Source organism: Bufo bufo, chromosome 1 (assembly GCF_905171765.1).
Source record: "Bufo bufo chromosome 1, aBufBuf1.1, whole genome shotgun sequence".
Taxonomy (NCBI): domain Eukaryota; kingdom Metazoa; phylum Chordata; class Amphibia; order Anura; family Bufonidae; genus Bufo; species Bufo bufo.
This window is the reverse complement of record NC_053389.1, coordinates 810,377,222-810,399,138: the sequence shown is the minus strand read 5'-3', so window position 1 is coordinate 810,399,138 and position 21,917 is coordinate 810,377,222. Positions and strand designations below refer to the sequence as shown.

The 21,917-nt window shown below is 42.8% G+C and overlaps 1 protein-coding gene across 2 annotated transcripts in view; it reads left to right on the top strand.

The window, feature by feature from the left end:
• Positions 1-21,917, top strand: part of KCNAB3 (potassium voltage-gated channel subfamily A regulatory beta subunit 3) — an 87,698-nt gene that overhangs the window by 36,951 nt on the left and 28,830 nt on the right. Inside the window, exons 7-8 of one of the 2 annotated variants that reach the window (XM_040415198.1) lie at positions 5,270-5,313; positions 8,512-8,598. In XM_040415198.1, coding sequence (XP_040271132.1) covers positions 5,270-5,313; positions 8,512-8,598 — 131 coding nt within the window. The remainder of the gene's footprint in view (positions 1-5,269; positions 5,314-8,511; positions 8,599-21,917) is intronic. The other variant, XM_040415199.1, reaches the window with a different exon arrangement.

The following is a 21,917-nucleotide window of genomic DNA, read 5'->3' as shown; positions in this document are numbered from 1 at the left end:
TATGCGTGCTTATATTTCTGAGAGTCTGAGAAAAGGACATATACGACCCTCGAAGTCACCTGTTGCAGCTGTTTTTTTCTTTGTTAAGAAAAAAGATGGTTCTTTAAGACCTTGTCTGGATTTCAGGGAGCTGAACAGTATCACTATTCGTGACCCTTATCCGCTTCCTCTGATCCCGGACCTGTTTAACCAGGTTGTTGGGGCTAAAGTCTTTTCCAAATTAGACCTAAGAGGGACATACAACCTGGTCAGGGTCAGAGAAGGAGACGAATGGAAGACGGCTTTCAATACCCCTGAGGGCCATTTTGAGAATTTGGTTATGCCTTTTGGTTTGATGAATGCCCCAGCCGTTTTTCAGCATTTCGTGAACAGCATTTTTTATCATTTAATGGGAAAATTTGTATTAGTGTATTTGGATGACATTTTGATTTTTTCTCCTGATTTCAAGACTCATAAGGAACACTTACGTCAGGTCTTGCTCATCCTGCGGGAGAATAAATTATACGCGAAACTGGAAAAATGTGTGTTTGCGGTTCCAGAAATTCAATTTCTGGGGTTTCTTCTCTCTGCTTCTGGTTTTCGCACGGACCCCGAGAAGGTCTACGCTGTGCTTGAGTGGGAGCTTCCTGAGAATCAGAAGGCGCTGATGCGTTTTTTGGGCTTTGCCAATTATTACAGGAAATTTATTTTGAATTATTCCTCTGTTGTTAAACCACTTACTGATATGACCAGAAAGGGGGTAGATTTTTCTTCCTGGTCGGTAGAGGCGCGTAAGGCCTTTTCTAATATCAAGGAGAGTTTTGCTTCCGCTCCCATCCTGGTACAACCTGATATTTCGTTACCCTTCATAGTTGAGGTTGATGCTTCTGAGGTAGGGGTGGGTGCGGTCTTGTCTCAGGGTTCCTCTCCTGCCAAGTGGCAACCGTGTGCCTTTTTCTCGAAGAAACTCTCCTCCGCAGAGAGAAATTATGATGTGGGAGATAGGGAATTGTTGGCCATCAAGTTAGCTTTTGAGGAATGGCGCCATTGGCTGGAGGGAGCCAGACACCCTATTACCGTGTTTACTGACCATAAAAATCTGGCCTACTTGGAGTCAGCCAAGCGTCTGAACCCGAGACAGGCCAGATGGTCTTTGTTCTTTTCAAGGTTTAATTTTGTTTTCACGTTCCGCCCTGGGGTTAAGCATGTGAAGGCAGATGCCCTGTCACGTTGTTTTCCAGGAGGTGGGAATTTTGAAGACCCGGGTCCCATTTTGGCTGAAGGTGTGGTGGTCTCTGCTCTTTTTCCTGAATTGGAGGCAAAGGTGCAGGCAGCCCAGTCAGAGGCTCCTGATCTTTGTCCTCCTGGGAGGTTGTTTGTGCCTCTCGCTTTGAGACACAAGATTTTTAAGGAACACCACGATACGGTCCTTGCTGGGCACCCGGGGGCAAGAGCCACACTGGATCTCATCGCTCGGAGATTCTGGTGGCCTGCGCTTCGTAAGTCGGTTGAGGGTTTTGTGGCAGCTTGCGAGACTTGCGCTCGTGCCAAAGTCCCTCATTCACGGCCATCAGGTCCTCTCCTTCCCTTACCCATTCCTTCCCGTCCTTGGACACATCTGTCCATGGACTTCATAACGGACTTGCCTCGTTCCTCGGGGAAGACTGTGATTCTGGTGGTGGTGGACCGTTTTAGCAAAATGGTGCATTTCATCCCTTTTCCTGGTTTGCCCAATGCTAAGACGCTGGTGCAGGCATTTATTGACCACATTGTCAAATTGCATGGTATTCCTTCAGACATAGTCTCTGATAGGGGCACGCAGTTTGTTTCCAGATTCTGGAAGGCTTTCTGTTCTCGCTTGGGGTTCGGTTGTCATTCTCTTCTGCTTTCCACCCGCAGTTGAATGGCCAGACAGAGCGCGTCAATCAGAATCTGGAGACATATCTGCGCTGTTTTGTGGCGGAGAATCAGGAGGATTGGTGTTCTTTTTTGTCCCTTGCTGAGTTTGCTTTAAATAACCGTCGTCAGGAGTCCTCTGATAAGTCACCATTTTTTGGTGCATATAGGTTTCATCCGCAGTTTGGAACTTTCTCGGGAGAGGGGTCTTCTGGTTTACCTGATGAGGACAGATTCTCCTCGTCTTTGTCATCTATTTGGCAAAAGATTCAGGATAATCTAAAGAGCATGAGTGAGAGACATAAGCGTGTGGCAGATAAGAGACGTGTGCCTGGTCCGGACCTGAATGTTGGTGATCTGGTGTGGTTGTCTACCAAAAATATCAAATTGAAGGTTCCCTCCTGGAAGTTGGGTCCTAGGTTTATTGGGCCTTACAAGATCCTGTCTGTCATCAATCCTGTTGCCTACCGTCTTGATCTTCCTCAGACTTGGAAGATCCATAATGTTTTTCATAAGTCCTTATTGAAACCTTATGTTCAACCTATTGTACCCTCGCCTTTGCCTCCTTCTCCGATTATGGTTGATGGAAATCTTGAATTTCAGGTCTCTAGGATTGTGGATTCTCGTCTTGTCCGCGGTTCCCTCCAGTACCTTGTTCATTGGGAGGGTTATGGTCCTGAGGAGAGGATGTGGGTCCCAGTGACGGACATTAAGGCCACTTGTCTCATCAGGGCTTTCCATAGGTCACATCCTGAGAAGGTGGGCTCTGAGTGTCCGGAGTCCACTCGTAGAGGGAGGGGTACTGTCACAACCAGACAGCTGAGAAGCTCTGACAGGAGCCTTCCAGATCCTCCTCCTTGAGTTTCTTTGTTTTGGTTTCAGTTCCTCTTCTCGTTAGTCTATCTCAGCTGTCATGCAGTTGGACTGATTGCTTCCCTTTAAGTTCCTCCCCATAATGCAGTAGTGTGCGGCTTATACAACTTCCTGGAGTGTGTGTGCATGCTGTTCTTATTTCCCAGTCCTCTGCAAGATAAGTGCTGTTCCTTTATTTGTGATTTTCTGTCTGCTGGATTTAAGGAGACCCTGACTCCCTCCGTGTCTAGTGTAGGGAGCCGGTGGTCGTGTCCCCTCACTATTGTAGGGTCTTCAGGTATAAGATAGCCGAGGTACGTGGATATGCGCCCATCCACCTTTGGGGTGTTCGCATAGGCTGAGCAATCAGGGAGAGTGGCAGGTCTCATGCAGGGGTCTCCCTTTTGTTCCTTAGTTGTGGATCCAGTGAGTCATTGATTATATTGCATTGTCTTGTTTCCTGTACACCATCCGTGACACAATCACACTTCTGTGAAATCAAACTGTCCACTTAGGAAGCAACACTGAGTGGCAATCCATTTCACATGCTGTTGTGCAAATGGATAGACAACAGGTGGAAATTATAGGCAATTAGCAAGACACCCCCAATAAAGGAGTGGTTCTGCAGGTGGTGACAACAGACCACTTCTCAGTTCCTATGCTTCCTGGCTGATGTTTTGGTCACTTTTGAATGCTGGCTGTGCTTTCACTCTAGTGGTAGCATGAGACGGAGTCTACAACCCACACAAGTGGCTCAGGTAGTGCAGCTTATCCAGGATGGCACATCAATGCGACCTGTGGCAAGAAGGTTTGCTGTGTCTGTCAGCGTAGTGTCCAGAGCATGGAGGCGCTACCAGGAGACAGGCCAGTACATCAGGAGACGTGGAGGAGGCTGTAGGAGGGCAATAACCCAGCAGCAGGACCGCTACCTCTGCCTTTGTGCAAGGAGGAACAGGAGGAGCACTGCCAGAGCCCTGCAAAATGACCTCCAGCAGGCCACAAATGTGCATGTGTCTGCTCAAACGGTCAGAAACAGACTCCATGAGGGTGATATGAGGGCCCGACATACACAGGTGGGGGTTGTGCTTACAGCCCAACACCGTGCAGGACGTTTGGCATTTGCCAGAGAACACCAAGATTGGCAAATTCGCCACTGGCGCCCTGTGCTCTTCACAGATAAAAGCAGGTTCACACTGAGCACATGTGAGAGACGTGACAGAGTCTGGAGACGCCGTGGAGAACGTTCTGCTGCCTGCAACATCCTCCAGCATGACCGGTTTGGCATTGGGTCAGTAATGGTGTGGGGTGGCATTTCTTTGGAGGGCCGCACAGCCCTCCATGTGCTCGCCAGAGGTAGCCTGACTGCCATTAGGTACCGAGATGAGATCCTCAGACCCCTTGTGAGACCATATGCTGGTGCGGTTGGCCCTGGGTTCCTCCTAATGCAAGACAATGCTAGACCTCATGTGGCTGGAGTGTGTCAGCAGTTCCTGCAAGACGAAGGCATTGATCCTATGGACTGGGCCGCCCGTTCCCCAGACCTGAATCCAATTGAGCACATCTGGGACATCATGTCTCGCTCTCTCACGTTGCACCACAGACTGTCCAGGAGTTGGCAGATGCTTTAGTCCAGGTCTGGGAGGAGATCCCTCAGGAGACCGTCCGCCACCTCATCAGGAGCATGCACAGGCATTGTAGGGAGGTCATACAGGCACGTGGAGGCCACACACACTACTGAGCCTCATTTTGACTTGTTTTAAGGACATTACATCAAAGTTGGATCAGCCTGTAGTGTGTTTTTCCACTTTAATTTTGAGTGTGACTCCAAAACCAGACCTCCATGGGTTGAAAAATTTGATTTCCATTTTTTAATTTTTGTGTGATTTTGTTGTCAGCACATTCAACTATGTAAAGAACAAAGTATTTCAGAAGAATATTTAATTAACTCATATCTAGGATGTGTTATTTTTGTGTTCCCTTTATTTTTTTGAGCAGTGTACTTAATGCTTAAAGGGGTCGTCTCACTTCAGTAAGTGCCATTTATTATGTAGAGAAAGTTAATACAAGGCAATTACTAATGTATTGTGAGTGTCCATATTGCTTCCTTTGCTGGCTGGATTCATTTTTCCACCACATTATGCACTGCTCGTTTCCATGGTTACAGACCACCCTGCAATCCATCAGTGGTGGTCATGCTTGCACACTATAGGAAAAAACACTAGCCTATGTGCGCTCCCATGGTCCCGGCCACCAGAGAGGCTGAAGCTATTTCCTATAGTGTGCAAGCATGGCCACCACTTATGGATTGCAGGGTGGTCGTAACCAGCAAAACGAGCAGTGCATAATGTGATGGAAAAATGAATCCAGCCAGCAAAGGAAGCAATATGGACAATCACAATACATTAGGAAGTGCCTTGTATTAACTTTCTTTACATGATAAATGTCATTTGCTGAAGTGAGAGACAACCCCTTTAATATATAGGTTTTATTTTATTAGAATAATTCTGTTTTCCATAATTCTCTTCTCAACCCTTCTATACAGCGCAGAAACCGAGAGGGGCTTGTCACGAAAGCATATTATTGAAGGTGAGTATCTGGCATTTAAAAGTCATTCAAATCTACCAGTCATCAAGTTATATTGTACATAGGAGGCAGTATTATAGTAGTTATATTCTTGTACATAGGAGCAGTATTATAGTAGTTATATTCTTGTACATAGGAGCAGTATTATAGCAGTTATATTCTTGTACATAGGAGCAGTATTATAGTAGTTATATTCTTGTACATAGGAGGCAGTATTATAGTAGTTATATTCCTGTACATAGGAGCAGTATTATAGTAGTTATATTCTTGTACATAGGAGCAGTATTATAGTAGTTATATTCTTGTACATAGGTGGCAGTATTATAGTAGTTATATTCTTGTACATAGGAGGCAGTATTATAGTAGTTATATTCTTGTACATAGGAGCAGTATTATAGTAGTTATATTCTTGTACATAGGAGGCAGTATTATAGTAGTTATCATCTTGTACATAGGAGGCAGTATTATAGTAGTTATATTCTTGTACATAGGAGCAGTATTATAGTAGTTATATTCTTGTACAGAGGAGCAGTATTATAGTAGTTATATTCTTGTACATAGGAGGCAGTATTATAGTAGTTATATTCTTGTACATAGGGGCAGTATTATAGTAGTTATTTTCTTGTACATAGGAGCAGTATTATAGTAGTTATATTCTTGTACAGAGGAGCAGTATTATAGTAGTTATATTCCTGTACATATGGGCAGTATTATAGTAGTTATATTCTTGTACATAGGAGACAGTATTATAGTAGTTATATTCTTGTACATAGGAGCAGTATTATAGTAGTTATATTCTTGTACATAGGAGGCAGTATTATAGTAGTTATATCCTTGTACATAGGAGCAGTATTATAGTAGTTATATTCTTGTACATAGGAGGCAGTATTATAGTAGTTATATTCTTGTACATAGGAGGCAGTATTATAGTAGTTATATTCTTGTACATAGGAGGCAGTATTATAGTAGTTATATTCTTGTACAGAGGAGCAGTATTATAGTAGTTATATTCTTGTACAGAGGAGCAGTATTATAGTAGTTATATTCTTGTACATAGGAGCAGTATTATAGTAGTTATATTCCTGTACATAGGGGCAGTATTATAGTAGTTATATTCTTGTACATAGGAGCAGTATTATAGTAGTTATATTCTTGTACATAGGAGCAGTATTATAGTAGTTATATTCTTGTACAGAGGAGCAGTATTATAGTAGTTATATTCTTGTACAGAGGAGCAGTATTATAGTAGTTATATTCTTGTACATAGGTGGCAGTATTATAGTAGTTATATTCTTGTACATAGGAGCAGTATTATAGTAGTTATATTCTTGTACATAGGAACAGTATTATAGTAGTTATATTCTTGTACATAGGAGCAGTATTATAGTAGTTATATTCTTGTACATAGGAGCAGTATTAGTAGTTATATTCTTGTACATAGGAGCAGTATTATAGTAGTTATATTCTTGTACAGAGGAGCAGTATTATAGTAGTTATATTCTTGTACAGAGGAGCAGTATTATAGTAGTTATATTCTTGTACATAGGAGCAGTATTATAGTAGTTATATTCTTGTACATAGGAGGCAGTATTATAGTAGTTATATTCTTGTACATAGGAGCAGTATTATAGTAGTTATATTCTTGTACATAGGAGGCAGTATTATAGTAGTTATATTCTTGTACATAGGAGGCAGTATTATAGTAGTTATATTCTTGTACATAGGAGGCAGTATTATAGTAGTTATATTCTTGTACATAGGAGGCAGTATTATAGTAGTTATATTCTTGTACATAGGCGCAGTATTATAGTAGTTATATTCTTGTACATAGGAGCAGTATTATAGTAGTTATATTCTTGTACATAGGAGCAGTATTATAGTAGTTATATTCTTGTACATAGGCGCAGTATTATAGTAGTTATATTCTTGTACATAGGAGCAGTATTATAGTAGTTATATTCTTGTACATAGGAGCAGTATTATAGTAGTTATATTCTTGTACATAGGAGCAGTATTATAGTAGTTATATTCTTGTACATAGGAGGCAGTATTATAGTAGTTATATTCTTGTACATAGGAGGCAGTATTATAGTAGTTATATTCTTGTACATAGGAGGCAGTATTATAGCATTTATATTCTTGTACATAGGAGGCAGTATTATAGTAGTTATATTCTTGTACATAGGAGCAGTATTATAGTAGTTATATTCTTGTACATAGGAGGCAGCATTATAGTAGTTATATTCTTGTACATAGGAGGCAGTATTATAGTAGTTATATTCTTGTACATAGGAGGCAGTATTATAGTAGTTATATTCTTGTACATAGGAGCAGTATTATAGTAGTTATATTCTTGTACATAGGAGCAGTATTATAGTAGTTATATTCTTGTACATAGGAGCAGTATTATAGTAGTTATGTTCTTGTACATAGGAAACAGTATTATAGTCTTCATTGTCCTGGATAGTGGTTCAACGTCATAGCCGAAAACCTTACCTGGATGGTCAAGTTAAGGAAAATATATGTTAGTAGGGCCAGTACAAAAAGATAACAGTGATGCCCCAGAACCCTTTGAGTTTCACCTGATGAATAATCATTTTGGTTGAAATCATCAGTTTTTATCAACTTTAGATACGGGTAGTTATCTAATATATCTAATAGACATCAAAGACATCTATTATCAGACATCTAAAAGTGGAAAACAGCTCTAAAAGTTTTTAACCTTCAAATTTGTTTATGTCCTTAAGTTAGACAATCTCAAAGTGAAAATACACACGTCTACTTCCTTTCTAAAGTTCCACATTTTGATTTGCATTTTCATCGAGAATCAGACAAATCTGAGTCTTTTGTTATACGGAGAAGTGTTCCCTTTTAAGTTAAAACCAAAGCTGTCCATAGGACATGACATTCTGAAGAATACGAAGGATAGAGGGGGATGGAGGTAACTGCCTTCTTAGGTCTCTCTGGGATTCCCATCTTGACCTCCTCTCGATGTCTCATTTAATCAGGAGGCCGAGGCTTGTCCTTTTGGGATTTCTTTTTAATTGCTGTAATCTTGACAATAGAAGAATCTATAATCAAGAGCAAGCGTTCTATTATGATGTATTAAAAGGAAAGGAATGCTGCCTCTCATTTCTATTTCTCAAATTTATTTTTCTATCTTGTCCTGAATGTATTTAATTGATATCCACTGTCCATCAGGTCTCCGGGGGTCTCTACAAAGGCTGCAGCTGGAATACGTAGATATTGTTTTTGCGAATCGTATGGATGCCAATAGCCCAATGGAAGGTATATTCATCTTTATCCTGCCTCCTCTCTTTCTTCTTCTTTACTATGCCTTTTTTTTTTTCTACATTAGGTTGTACTTGATATTCTTTTATGTAGACCAGTTATGTCGGGGAGAATTTTAGATCTGGGACTTATCTATAGATATGTAACAAGACAATCACTTATTTGGAAGATATCATGTTGACATATTTTCAGCCAGTGTCACCCAGGGACATAACAAGCAAGGTACCAATAAGAAGAAATGGAAATGTCATGATTATTAGGCTCTCCAATCTGTCCCCTGAGCCTTTATATCCTTTCCTTCCTTGTACATTAACCACTGCCTCCCCACCTTTCTTACCCCTCCATCATCCACTGTTATCACTAATGCTCACCTCTAAAGCCCCTTTAAAAGTTGAGGTACGTCATTTTAGCTGCTTGCCCTCAGTAGTTGCTCTACCTGCTGGACCCTTGGTGGATGGGTGCTTGATGTCACCCATAGCTCCAAGAAGCCAACCACCCACTGAGTGAGTCTACATAAAATGTGATTGTATCACTGTCAGTGAAGTAAAAAAGAAAATCCCAGTCTCCATCAATTAGAAATGCCCTTTATATATGACTATCGTGTGAAAAATAGCAAGGAACTCAATGTTAATGATATAATCTCAGAATACTGAGAACACTACTATGCACCAATAGTAAGATAGAGCTATATCACATAGACATCAATCAGGTTGAGTGAAAAACAATAATTCCTGCTGTATATGATGAATCTGCAGGGCATATTGTTTAATGATTCCTTTCATCTTGTTACGGAAGTGGACATGGATCCACTGTGTCCCTGAATAGATATGACTTGTGCTACACAATGATATGAACTCCATTGGTGGAAAACCACCAGACCGCCGCCTTCTGGAGTAACCTCTGTTCAGTGACTGCTGACCCACAGAAGTCAAGTGACACCAGTGTGGGGCCATGACGGATCAAGCAATCTGTAGTAAACAAGCCAAGGTCAGAGCAGGCATTGTACATGCAATGCAATAAACTGTAAAGGTATGAGCGGTCAGCACAGGGTCAGTGCAAGAGACGAGAAGAGTTCAATTCACGCAGCAAAGGTTCAAATCCAGAAAACAGGTAAAAGCTGGTACATGGGAGATCAAACAGAACAATGGCGCATCTTCACAGGGAACTAACATCTAGAACCTGCTGTATACATTGGGTAAACCTCCCACTGTATACATTGCAGTATTAAAGAAGCTAATTCAGTCCCTTGTATTAGACCGAATGGAGATAGTGGAGGCTGCAGTGGACCTTCCACTTATAGCTTAAGTGAAATGCTGTGTCTCTGCTGGAAGAGTACGGTGCACCTATGTATGTCTATTGGACCCCTATAACCAGTGATATGAGAAGTTGTCCTACATCCCATCTCCATCCTCACAAGCTCAGGAAACTGCAGTCAGGGACAAGTAGAGGTGAAGGCAGGCAGAGTTTGTGCAATCCAAAATCAGTCCAAGCTTTAGGGAAGACAACTCAGTATGAGGGTCAGTACAAGGAACAGGTAAAAGTCAGGTCAGGCAGAGAAGGGTCAAATCCAGAGGTTGGTAGACAGACAGGCAAAGCAAGACAATGATGCACCTTAGCAGGATATCATACAACTAAAATCTAGTGTTCAAGCACCCTATCACAGGAGTAGATGCCTTAAATACCCTAAGGTGGCCACTTATTAGCTGGGGAAGACAAAGGAGTGGCACTGGCCCTGTAAGAGTGCCTGCACCCTATGGGCAAAAGAAGGGGGGACAGGACTCAGTTTGCATAGAGAGAGTGCTACTTCGGCAGTCGTGGTGGCTTGGAAGTAGCAGCAGGCTGCCAGTTGGCACAAAGCACACAAGAAACAGCACAGGGAACCTAGGTGAGTGATCCAGTGGCTGTACCCACCAGGGGAGGTGAGAACATGGGCACAGACCGCTGGCATAACAATTAGCTTGTGAGAAGAAAAAAAATAATCAGATTTTGCTAAAGTATGGAATTTTTGACCTCTGAACGCCTGATAACTTTCCATTGCGAACTGTTTTTCCCTTCTACATGAATTCTGTCCTCATATTTAATGGAATATATCTACAATACAATTATTTTAGGCATTCATTGGATGAGTTTAATAATCGTTGATTTTCGGCTGTAGATTCAGTGACGTCAGGAAGTCGATTTTCCCTGGCAGCTGTCAGCAGACTGTAGACAAAACCTTTTAATCTTATTGATTTCAGATACCACTCTCTCTGTAGTAAAGAGTGAATTAATTAAAAATTAAGAGCCGTGACTATACGAGTGATCACGGGACCTTTTATAGGCATTGCTAGATAGTCCACCTATGGGTCACTGCAGTCCTCTTGGCTCAACGAAGAGACAGAAAGTGCCCCATATGTTCATTAATCCATGCAGCCCCAGTTTCCATTTTGGTGGACCATTTACCATCGACATGGCTTAATTAACCTTTAAGAAATTGGACTATTATAAATTTCATGCTATACTCTTTAAATATCAGTATTCAGACAAGTCTCAAAAGAAAATGTAACATACAACCGGAAAACTCAAAGGAGTACTCTCCTCTCATAAATCACTTATTCCCCCTACCATTGATTTACAACAGGTCCATTAGGTACCATTTGAGGTGTGAACAGAGTATAATGCCCCATTTATACCAAGGTACTGGTGGTTCTAAATTTAGAAGCTCCTGAATGTGCATGTAAATCAATGGAGCTATTCGGTCATATTTCTAATTTTGTCATAGAGGTTGATGGAGGCTGTGAAAAATATACTGCGTCCATATTTTAAATCCATATTTAATTAGGATTTGTACCTATGATATCATTGGGACAAAATGCTAATGTGTCCATAAATAGATTTACAGTACTAGGGCCGGGACAAGGTATTTTCATGCCCTAGGCAGAGTAGGCAAATTGTGATCCCCCCAGAATATATTTAAAGCGTACCTGGTTTTGAAAAATGGCTTTGCTTCTTTGTACAATCATAACTGTGAAGGAACAGTTACAGTCTTGTGAAAAAATTAGGACACCCTTTGAAAGCATGTGGTTTTTTGTAACATTTTTAATAAATGGTTATTTCATCTCCGTTTCAACAATACAGAGAGATTAAAGTAATCCGACTAAACAAAGAAAACTGAAGAAAAGTCTTTTCAAGATCTTCTGTAAATGTCATTCTACAAAAATGCCTATTCTAACTGAGGAAAAAGATAGGACACCCTTGCCCCTAATAGTGAGTGTTGCCTCCTTTGGCTGAAATAACTGCAGTGAGACGGTTCTTGTAGCCATCTACCAGTCTTCGACATCGGTCTGAGGAAATTTTACCCCACTCCTCAATGCAGAACTTTTTCAGCTGTGAGATGTTTGAGGGGTTTCTTGCACGTACAGCCCTTTTCAAGTCACCCCACAGCATCTCAATGGGATTCAAATCTGGACTTTGACTTGGCCATTCCAGGACTCTCCATTTCTTCTTTTTCAGCCAATCTTTGGTTGATTTACTAGTATGTTTTGGGTCATTGTCATGTTGCATGGTCCAGTTCCGCTTCAGCTTTAATTTTCTAACTGATGGTCTCACATGTTCTTCAAGCACCTTCTGATACACAGTAGAATTCATCGTGGATTCTATGATGGTGAGCTGACCAGGTCCTGCTGCAGCAAAGCAGCCCCAAACCATGACACTTCCACCTCCATGCTTCACAGTTGGTATGAGGTTCTTTTCTTGGAATGCTGTGTTTGGTTTACGCCAAACATGTCCTCTGCTGTTGTGTCCAAATAATTCAATTTTGGACTCATCTGTCCAAAGAACATTATTCCAGAAGTCCTGGTCTTTGTCAACTTTATCGCTGGCAAATGTCAGTCTGGCCTCGATGTTTCTCTTGGAAAGCAAAGGTTTCCTCCTTGCACACCTCCCATGCAAGTTAAACTTGTACAGTCTCTTTCTGATTGTAGAGGCATGTACTTCTACATCAACAGTAGCCAGAGCCTGCTGTAGTTCTCGAGATGACACTTTAGGGTTTTTGGATACCTCTTTTAGCATCTTGCGGTCTGCTCTTGGGGTGAACTTGCTGGGGCGACCAGTCCTGGGCATGTTGGCAGTTGTTTTGAAAGCCCTCCACTTGTAGACTATCTTCCGGACAGTGGAATGGCTGATTTCAAAATCTTTTGAGATCTTTTTAAATCCCTTCCCAGACTCATAGGCTGCTACAATCTTTTTTCTGAAGTCCTCTGACAGCTCTTTTGCTCTCACCATGGTGCTCACTCTCACTTCAACAGTCAGGAGCACACCAAACTAAATGTCTGAGGTTTAAATAGGGCAAGCCTCATTCAACATGCAGAGTAACGATCTACTAATTATGTGCACCTGGTGTGATATACCTGTGTGAGATCTGAGCCAATTTAAGAGGGAATACATGTGAGGGTGTCCTATCTTTTTCCTCAGTTAGAATAGGCATTTTTGTAGAATGACATTTACAGAAGATCTTGAAAAGACTTTTCTTCAGTTTTCTTTGTTTAGTTGGATTACTTTAATCTCTCTGTATTGTTGAAACGGAGATGAAATAACCATTTATTAAAAATGTTACAAAAAACCACATGCTTTCAAAGGGTGTCCTAATTTTTTCACATGACTGTATGTTTGGGATTCCCTAAATGTTTTTTTTTTCATATTATTACCTGTTTCAGCTGACCAGCTAGATGCATTTCACTCAGAAGCAGAGGGCATCTCCTCTCTCCCAGCACTGTACTGCTGTGACATCCTTTCCCTTACTTCCCACAGTTTGTTTTCAGTTCTAGAGCTCACAGAACTGATAAGGAGGGGGAAATCACACTCACAGACACACAGGAGGCTCCTGTGATGTTCAGAAGCAGTGTAGTAGCAGTTGTTTTATCAAGCTCAGGATCTCAGCAATCTTCTGAGTCTCTGTTATCAGGGACAGATCTTGCCTTGACAACAGGCAGTGGACTGCAAATTAGGTGGAAGCAAGACCCCCCATAGTGGCAGTGGCTGGATAGTGTACTGGTTAAGGGCTCTGCCTTTGATATGGGAGACCAGGGTTCAAATCCTGGCTAGGTAGGGTCAGTACCAATTCAGTAGTAAGTCAGCTTCAGTAGGCTCTTGAGTGCTTTGAGTCCGACAGGAGAAAAGCGCTATACAAAATGTAAGGGTTATCATTAGTGATGAGCTGCATAGGCAATATTCAAATTTACGGATTTTTGGCTGAATATGTGCCATAAATTCGCAAATTCGAGAATTTGTGATCTCCAGTCATTATTTACTTAATTGCGAAAATCGCCAATGTAATATATTTGTGATAAAAATTTGCGATTAGAATATTCGCGATCAACACTAAGGGGTAGGCAACTTTCCTATTGGTTGCTAGGGATGTTGCTAAGTGCCGATATTCGCGATAAATTCGCAATTAGAATATTCGTGATCAACACTATTTGCTAATACGAATATACAGCACTATATTCTAAATATTTGAGAATTGTCGAAGTGGTGATATTTGCGATTAAAATTCGTGATTTGAATATTCGCGCTCAACACTAGTGGCTATGACTTTACATCTATTTTTTTCAGGTGGATGCAGCAGATGTTTTCAAATAAAGTGATTTAGAAACTTGCTACTTACACCATTCTCTATTAAATGAAATTGTGTAAAAGTACAGGGACTCTTTAAAGTGACCTTAATTTCTAATAAAAAGATCTGAACGTATTTTAAAAGAAGCAGTCACAGCCATAACAAATAGAAATCCAATCACAGGTAACATCTGCACTGATTTGAGTTGTTCAATTTCCTTTTCTTCTCTATTTGGTCCAGACCATCATGATGATTTCTCCTGAAGACTGCAGAGTTTACTACACATTGTAACGGTCACGTACACACACACACACGGGGGGGAGGATAGTGACCACTGCGCTCCACCCTCACCCCTGGCCCTGCCTACTTGCCTCACGAGTCCTGATGACAGGGGACAACTGGACGGCAGTCCCCAACTTAGGATACATGCGGGAAGGGCAGACAAGACAAATAACGGAGAGTGAACGGACCGGGTCAAAACCAAGAGGACAACGCAGTACAGAGGGATAAGCAAAGAATGGTCAGGAGAAGCCGGGGTCATAAATACCAAGAGAGTCGAGAAGTACCAAAGGAGTCCGCAAAGAACAGTCAGGTGGAAGCCGAGGTCAAATTACCAGCAGGGAAGCGCAGTACAGGAGGAGCAGGCAAAGGATCGTCAGGGAACAGGATCAGGTAATTATACAGGTATCCAACAAATGCCAGGAACCTAAATTAACAGGCAACCTGTGGCCAGCAGGCTGCCTGTATTTATAGTGGGGAGTGAGGGTCATGTGACGTGGCCAGCGTCACATGACCGACAGACCGACCAGTCGAGCACCGAGTGATCAGCTCGGCGCTCAAGGCAGACCTAGGAGCAGGGAGCCTCCCAGCTAGCAAAGCTGCCCTGGGAACGAGGTCAAACACAGATCCTCGCTCCCGAAGCTAAGCAGCAGGTCTGCGGCTGATGGGAGACCGAGTGCGCCTTCGGCACCCCGTTACAGTACCCCCCCTTTTACGAGGGGCCACCGGACCCAAGACATCAGGCGATGGCCTTTCAGGGTGTTCTAAATGAAATTTTCGAACAAGTCTAGGAGCATGAACCTCCCTGGCAGGTACCCAAGATCTCTCTTCAGGTCCATACCCCTTCCAGTGAATCAGGTACTGCAAGGAATTACGCACCTTCTTGACATCCACTATTTTAGACACCACATACTCGACAGCATCATTAACAAGAACCGGCAGAGGCGAGGCTTTCGATAGTACTACCGGTTCAAAATATTTTTTAAGTAGAGATTTATGGAACACATTATGAATGTGGAATGACTCGGGCAGCTCCAACCTAAATGATACCGGGTTAATCACCTCCGTGATCTTATATGGTCCAATAAAACAAGGAGCAAACTTTTTAGAATCTACCTTAAGAGAGAGATTCTTGGAGGACAACCATACCTTATCCCCAACCTGAAAATTCAGCCCCCTTGAACGTCTCCTATCGGCCTTGAGTTTCTGAGAACTTTGAGCCTTTTCTAAGTTCGATTGAACCCAGGCCCAAACTGTGCACAGTTCAGAGGAGAGCCTATCCGCCTCAGGGTTAGAGGAGGAGACGGATGACCCAGAATGAAAATGGGTATGGAAACCATGGTTACAAAAGAAAGGTGAAACCCCAGCAGAAGAATTGACACGGTTATTCAAAGCAAATTCAGCCAATGGAAGAAATTTAACCCATAATTGCTGGTCATCAGCAACATACAACCTCAAGAATTGTTCCACAGACTGATCAAGGCGTTCAGTCTGCCCATTACTCTCAGGGTGGTAGGCAGAGGAAAAAGACAATGAAATTTGACATTTTTGACAGAAGGCCCTCCAGAATTTGGACACAAACTGCACACCCCTGTCAGAAACAATATTTTACGGGATACCATGCAATCAAACAATTTCTTTCACAAAAATAGATGCCAGGGTTTTGGCATTCGGAAGTTTAGAAAAGGGAATTAAATGGACCATCTTGCTAAACCTATCGACCACTGCCCAAACCACAGTCTTACCCTCCGCCGACGGTAGGTCAGTTATAAAGTCCATTGAGATATGGGACTAGGGTCTACTGGGAATGGGTAGGGGTCGTAGGTTACCAGCAGGGCGAGTCCTAGGTGTCTTGGACCTGGCACAAACCTCACAGGCTGACACGTAGGACTTGACATCCCTAGCTAGAGTGGGCCACCAATAAGATCTAGAAACCAGATCCTTAGTACCCTCAACACCCGGATGTCCACAAAAGGCAGAATCGTGACACTCACCGAACAGCTGGAGACGAAATTGTACGGGAACAAACAACTTATCTGTTGGGGTGGATACCGGTGCCAAATGTTGTTCAGACCTAATGCGAGCTGAGATATCCTGGGTTAGAGCTGCTATGAAGATTTTTGCTGGTAGGATGGATTCAGGTGGTACCTCAGTAGGTTGAAAAGCATGGAAGCTCCGAGATAATGCGTCCGCCTTTACATTTTTACTTCCCGGCCTGAACATAATGGAAAAATCAAAACTAGTAAAAAACAGAGCCCATCTGGCTTGATGGGCATTCAACCTCTTAGCAGACTCGAGAAACATAAGGTTTTTATGGTCAGTGACAACAGTTACACAATGCCTTGCCCACTCCAGAAAATGCCTCCACTCCTCAAATTCCCATTTAATGGCCAGCAGCTCCCTATGTCGTAGTTTCTCTCCGTGGGAGAGAATTTCCTGGAGAAGAAGGCACACGGTCTCAGGTTAGTGAGGCTAGCAGGACCTTATGAAAGGACTGCTCCTGCGCCGTCCTCGGACGCATCCACTTCCACAATAAAAGGTCTCTCCTGATCAGGCTGGATCAGAATGGGAGCGCTACTGAATGCCTTTTTTAATTTTTCAAATGAAGAAATGGCCTCAGTAGACCAATTCTCCCAATCCGCCCCTTTCTTATTAAGGTCGGTCAACAGTTTAGCAATTACAGAAAAATTCATAATAAATTTACAATAGTAATTGGCGAAACCTAAGAACTGTTGTAAGGGGTTTAAGGATGAAAGTCTTACCCATTCCTTAATTGCTAGTACCTTACCAGGATCCATCTTGAAGGCGTGAGGAGTCAGAACATGCCCTAGAAACAGAATCTCCTGTACACCATATACACATTTCTCTTGCTTGGTAGATAGCTGATTCTCCCTCAACACCTCTAATACTTGTTTAACATGAGACACATGAGATTCGAAGTCAGGAGAGAATATCAAAATGTCGTCTAGATAGACAATAACAAATTTACCTAAGAACTCCCTAAGAATGTCATTCATAAAGTTTTGGAACACAGCTCGGGCATTGCTGAGTCCAAAAGGGATCACCTAATATTCAAAGTGTCCTGCTGGAGTATTGAACGCCGTCTTCCATTCGTCTCCCTCCTTGATTCGGATTAGATTGTATGCCCCTTTCAGGTCAATCTTGGAAAACCAGGTTTCCCCCAGAACCTGGTTAAATAAATCCGGAATCAATGGGAGGGAGTATCTATTCTGGACAGTGATTTGATTTAATCTCCGGTAATCGATGCATGGCCTAAGACCACCATCTTTTTTCTTAACAAAGAAAAACCCCACCCCCATAGGAGAGACATAAGGTCTTATATGCCTTTACCAAGGCTCTCCTTAATATAATCTTCCATGGCTTTGCGTTCGGGCTTAGAAAGATTATAAATTCGCCCCTTAGGAAACTTGGCCCCCTCTACTAGCTATATAGTACAATCATAAGGTCTATGGGGGGGTAGAACCTCCGGGGTTGGTGATAAGAATACATCAGAATATTCCCTAACAACAGTGGGTAAAGTATCAGACTTTACTGAGACCCCAGCCTGTACCACGGACAAGCATGAGTCACACTTAGGCCCCCATCTCACCAACTCCCCCTTGGACCAATCTATAGTGGGGTTATGTAGTCGGTGCCAAGGCAACCCTAGTACCACCTTAACCAGTAGGTTCTCCAGGACTAAACGGGAACATCTCTCTGAGTGGCACACACCCATGGTTAGAGAAATCTCTGAGGTACATGAGCTCACCGTACCACCAATAAGAGGAGTAGCATCAATAGCCATGACATGGATAGGAGTTGGTAAAGCAAACATTGGAATACCCGATCTTACAGCGTACTCAGAGTCAATAAAGCTGGCTGCTGAGCCAGAATCAATAAAGGCCTTACCCGGCCATTTATCTACCCCCAGAGAAATCGTAATGGGTACCAAAAGCTTACATTTAGAAAAATCAGGGTGTACCTGGTCTTTAGGTTGCCTTGCCATAGGAGACTTGACAGAGAGGACCTTCTTTGGACACTGGTTTATCCAATGGTCAGGATCTCCACAGTAAAAGCATTCTCCACGTCTGCGGCGAAGATTCCCTCGGGTCATGCCAACCTGCATGGGTTCCTCGGTGGAGACCTCAGCGTTGTGTCTGGGATAGGCCTGTGGCTGGACCACCATCTGGGAAGAGAACTGTAGTTCCTGTTGTCTCTCTCTAACCCGTCGGACAACAAGGGTCATCATCTCTTTTAAGGTCTCTGGAAGTTGATAACTGACCAGAAGATCCTTTAAATTATCAGACAGACCTGACCTGAACTGACTCTTCAGGGCTGGTTCGTTCCATCCTGAGGGGACACACCACCTTCTGAATTGGGTGCAATAATCCTCCGCAGGTAGATTGCCCTGAACCAGTGCCTTTAGAGCCGTCTCGGCTACTAGAGCCCTGTCTGGTTCATCATAGAGGGTACCCAGGGCCTGAAAGAACCCCTCCACAGAAGTTAAACAACTGGCGCCAGCAGGTAAAGAGAACGCCCAGTCCTGGGGATCACCCTGTAGTCGGGAAATGATAATGCCCACGCGTTGACTCTCGGGGCCAGAGGACACGGGGCGCAAACGGAAGTAAAGTTTGAAACTCTCCTTAAAAGAGAGAAACTTCTTCCGGTCTCCAGAAAAGGGTTCTGGGATCTTAATCTGGGGTTTAAAATGTGGACTGGAGGCCTGAGGAGTGGAAGAACCTTGCCCTAACTTAAATGAACAGAGGTTTTTCCCCTAGCTCCTGCACCATCTGCGTCAGATTAGAGACATAGTCAGTCAGGGTCACCAGAGGATTCATTATACAGTGGTTACTGGGCCTGTTAATCTGTAACGGTCACGTACACACACACACAGGGGGGAGCATAGTGACCACTGCGCTCCACCCTCACCCCTGGCCCTGCCTACTTGCCTCACGAGTCCTGATGACAGGGGACAACTGGACGGCAGTCCCTAACTTAGGATACGTGCAGGCAAATAACGGATAGTGAATGGACCGGGTCAAAACCAAGAGGACAACGCAGTACAGAGGGATAAGCAAAGAATGGTCAGGAGAAGCCGGGGTCATAAATACCAGGAGAGTCGAGAAGTACCAAAGGAGTCCGCAAAGAATAGTCAGGTGGAAGCCGAGGTCAAAATACCAGCAGGGATGCGCAGTACAGGAGGAGCAGGCAAAGGATCGTCAGGGAACAGGATCAGGTAAGTATACAGGTATCCAACAAACGCCAGGAACCTAAATTAACAGGCAACCTGTGGCCAGCAGGCTGCCTGTATTTATAGTGGGGAGTGAGGGTCATGTGACGTGGCCAGCATCACATGACCGACAGACCGACCAGATGAGCACCGAGTGATCAGCTCGGCGCTCAAGGCAGACCTAGGAGCAGGGAGCTAGCAAAGCCGCCCTGGGAACGAGGTCAAACACAGATCCTCGCTCCCGAAGCTAAGCAGCAGGTATGCAGCTGATGGGAGACCGAGTGCGCCTGTGGCACCCCGTTACACACATGCATCTTTGGCATCTTTTGACATATAAGAAGACACCAGTGTTAACCACCTCAGCTCCCCTTTCTTAAACACAATTAATAACCAGGCCACTTTTTACACTTCTGCACTACACTACTTTCACCGTTTATTGCTCGGTCATGCAACTTACCACCCAAATGAATTTTACCTCCTTTTCTTCTCACTAATAGAGCTTTCATTTAGTGGTATTTCATTGCTGCTGACATTTTTACTTTTTTTTGTTATTAATCGAAATTTACCGCTTTTTTTTGCCCAAAAATTACATTTTTCACTTTCAGTTGTAAAATTTTTTTAAAAAAACGACATCCATATATAAATTTTTCTCTAAATTTATTGTTCTACATGTCTTTGATAAAAAAAAAATGTTTGGGTAAAAAAAAATGGTTTGGGTGAAAGCTATAGCGTTTACAAACTATGGTACAAAAATGTGAATTTCCGCTTTTTGAAGCAGCTCTGACTTTCTGAGCACCTGTCATGTTTCCTGAGTTTCTACAATGCCCAGACAGTAGAAAAACCCCACAAATGACCCCATTTCGGAAAGTAGACACCCTAAGGTATTCGCTGATGGGCATAGTGAGTTCATAGAACTTTTTATTTTTTGTCACAAGTTAGCGGAAAATGATGATTTTTTATTTATTTATTTTTTTCCTTACAAAGTCTCATATTCCACTAACTTGTGACAAAAAATAAAAACTTCCATGATCTCACTATGCCCATCACGAAATACCTTGGGGTGTCTTCTTTCCAAAATGGGGTCACTTGTGGGGTAGTTATACTGACCTGGCAATTTAGGGGCCCTAATGTGTGGTAAGTAGGTAAATGACCTGTGAAATCCTAAAGGTGCTCTTTGGAATGTGGGCCCCTTTGCCCACCTAGGCTGCAAAAAAGTGTCACACATGTGGTATCTCCGTACTCAGGAGAAGTTGGGCAATGTGTTTTGGGGTGTAATTTTACATATACCCATGCTGGGTGAGATAAATATCTTGGTCAAATGCCAACTTTGTATAAAAAAATGGGAAAAGTTGTCTTTTGCCGAGATATTTCTCTCACCCAGCATGGGTATATGTAAAATGACACCCCAAAACACATTGCCCAACTTCTCCTGAGTACGGCGATACCAGATGTGTGACACTTTTTGCAGCCTAGGTGGGCAAAGGGGCCCACATTCCAAAGAGCACCTTTAGGATTTCACAGGTCATTTTTTACAGATTTTGATTTCAAACTACTTCCCACACATTAGGGCCCCTAAATTGCCAGGGCAGTATAACTACCTCACAAGTGACCCCATTTTGGAAAGAAGACACCCCAAGGTATTTTGTGATGGGCATAGTGAGTTCATGGAAGTTTTTATTTTTTGTCACAAGTTAGTGGAATATGAGACTTTGTAAGAAAAAAAAAAAATCATAATTTTCCGCTAACTTGTGACAAAAAATAAAAAATTCTAGGAACTCGCCATGCCCCTCACGGAATACCTTGGGGTGTCTTCTTTCCAAAATGGGTTCCCTTGTGGGGTAGTTATACTGCCCTGGCAATTTAGGGGCCCTAATGTGTGGGAAGTAGTTTGAAATCAAAATGTGTAAAAAATGACCTGTGAAATCCTAAAGGTGCTCTTTGGAATGTGGGCCCCTTTGCCCACCTAGGCTGCAAAAAAGTGTCACACATCTGGTATCGCCGTACTCAGGAGAAGTTGGGCAATGTGTTTTGGGGTGTCATTTTACATATACCCATGCTGGGTGAGAGAAATATTTCGGCAAAAGACAACTTTTCCCATTTTTTAATACAAAGTTGGCATTTGACCAAGATATTTATCTCACCCAGCATGGGTATATGTAAAATGACACCCCAAAACACATTGCCCAACTTCTCCTGAGTACGGAAATACCACAT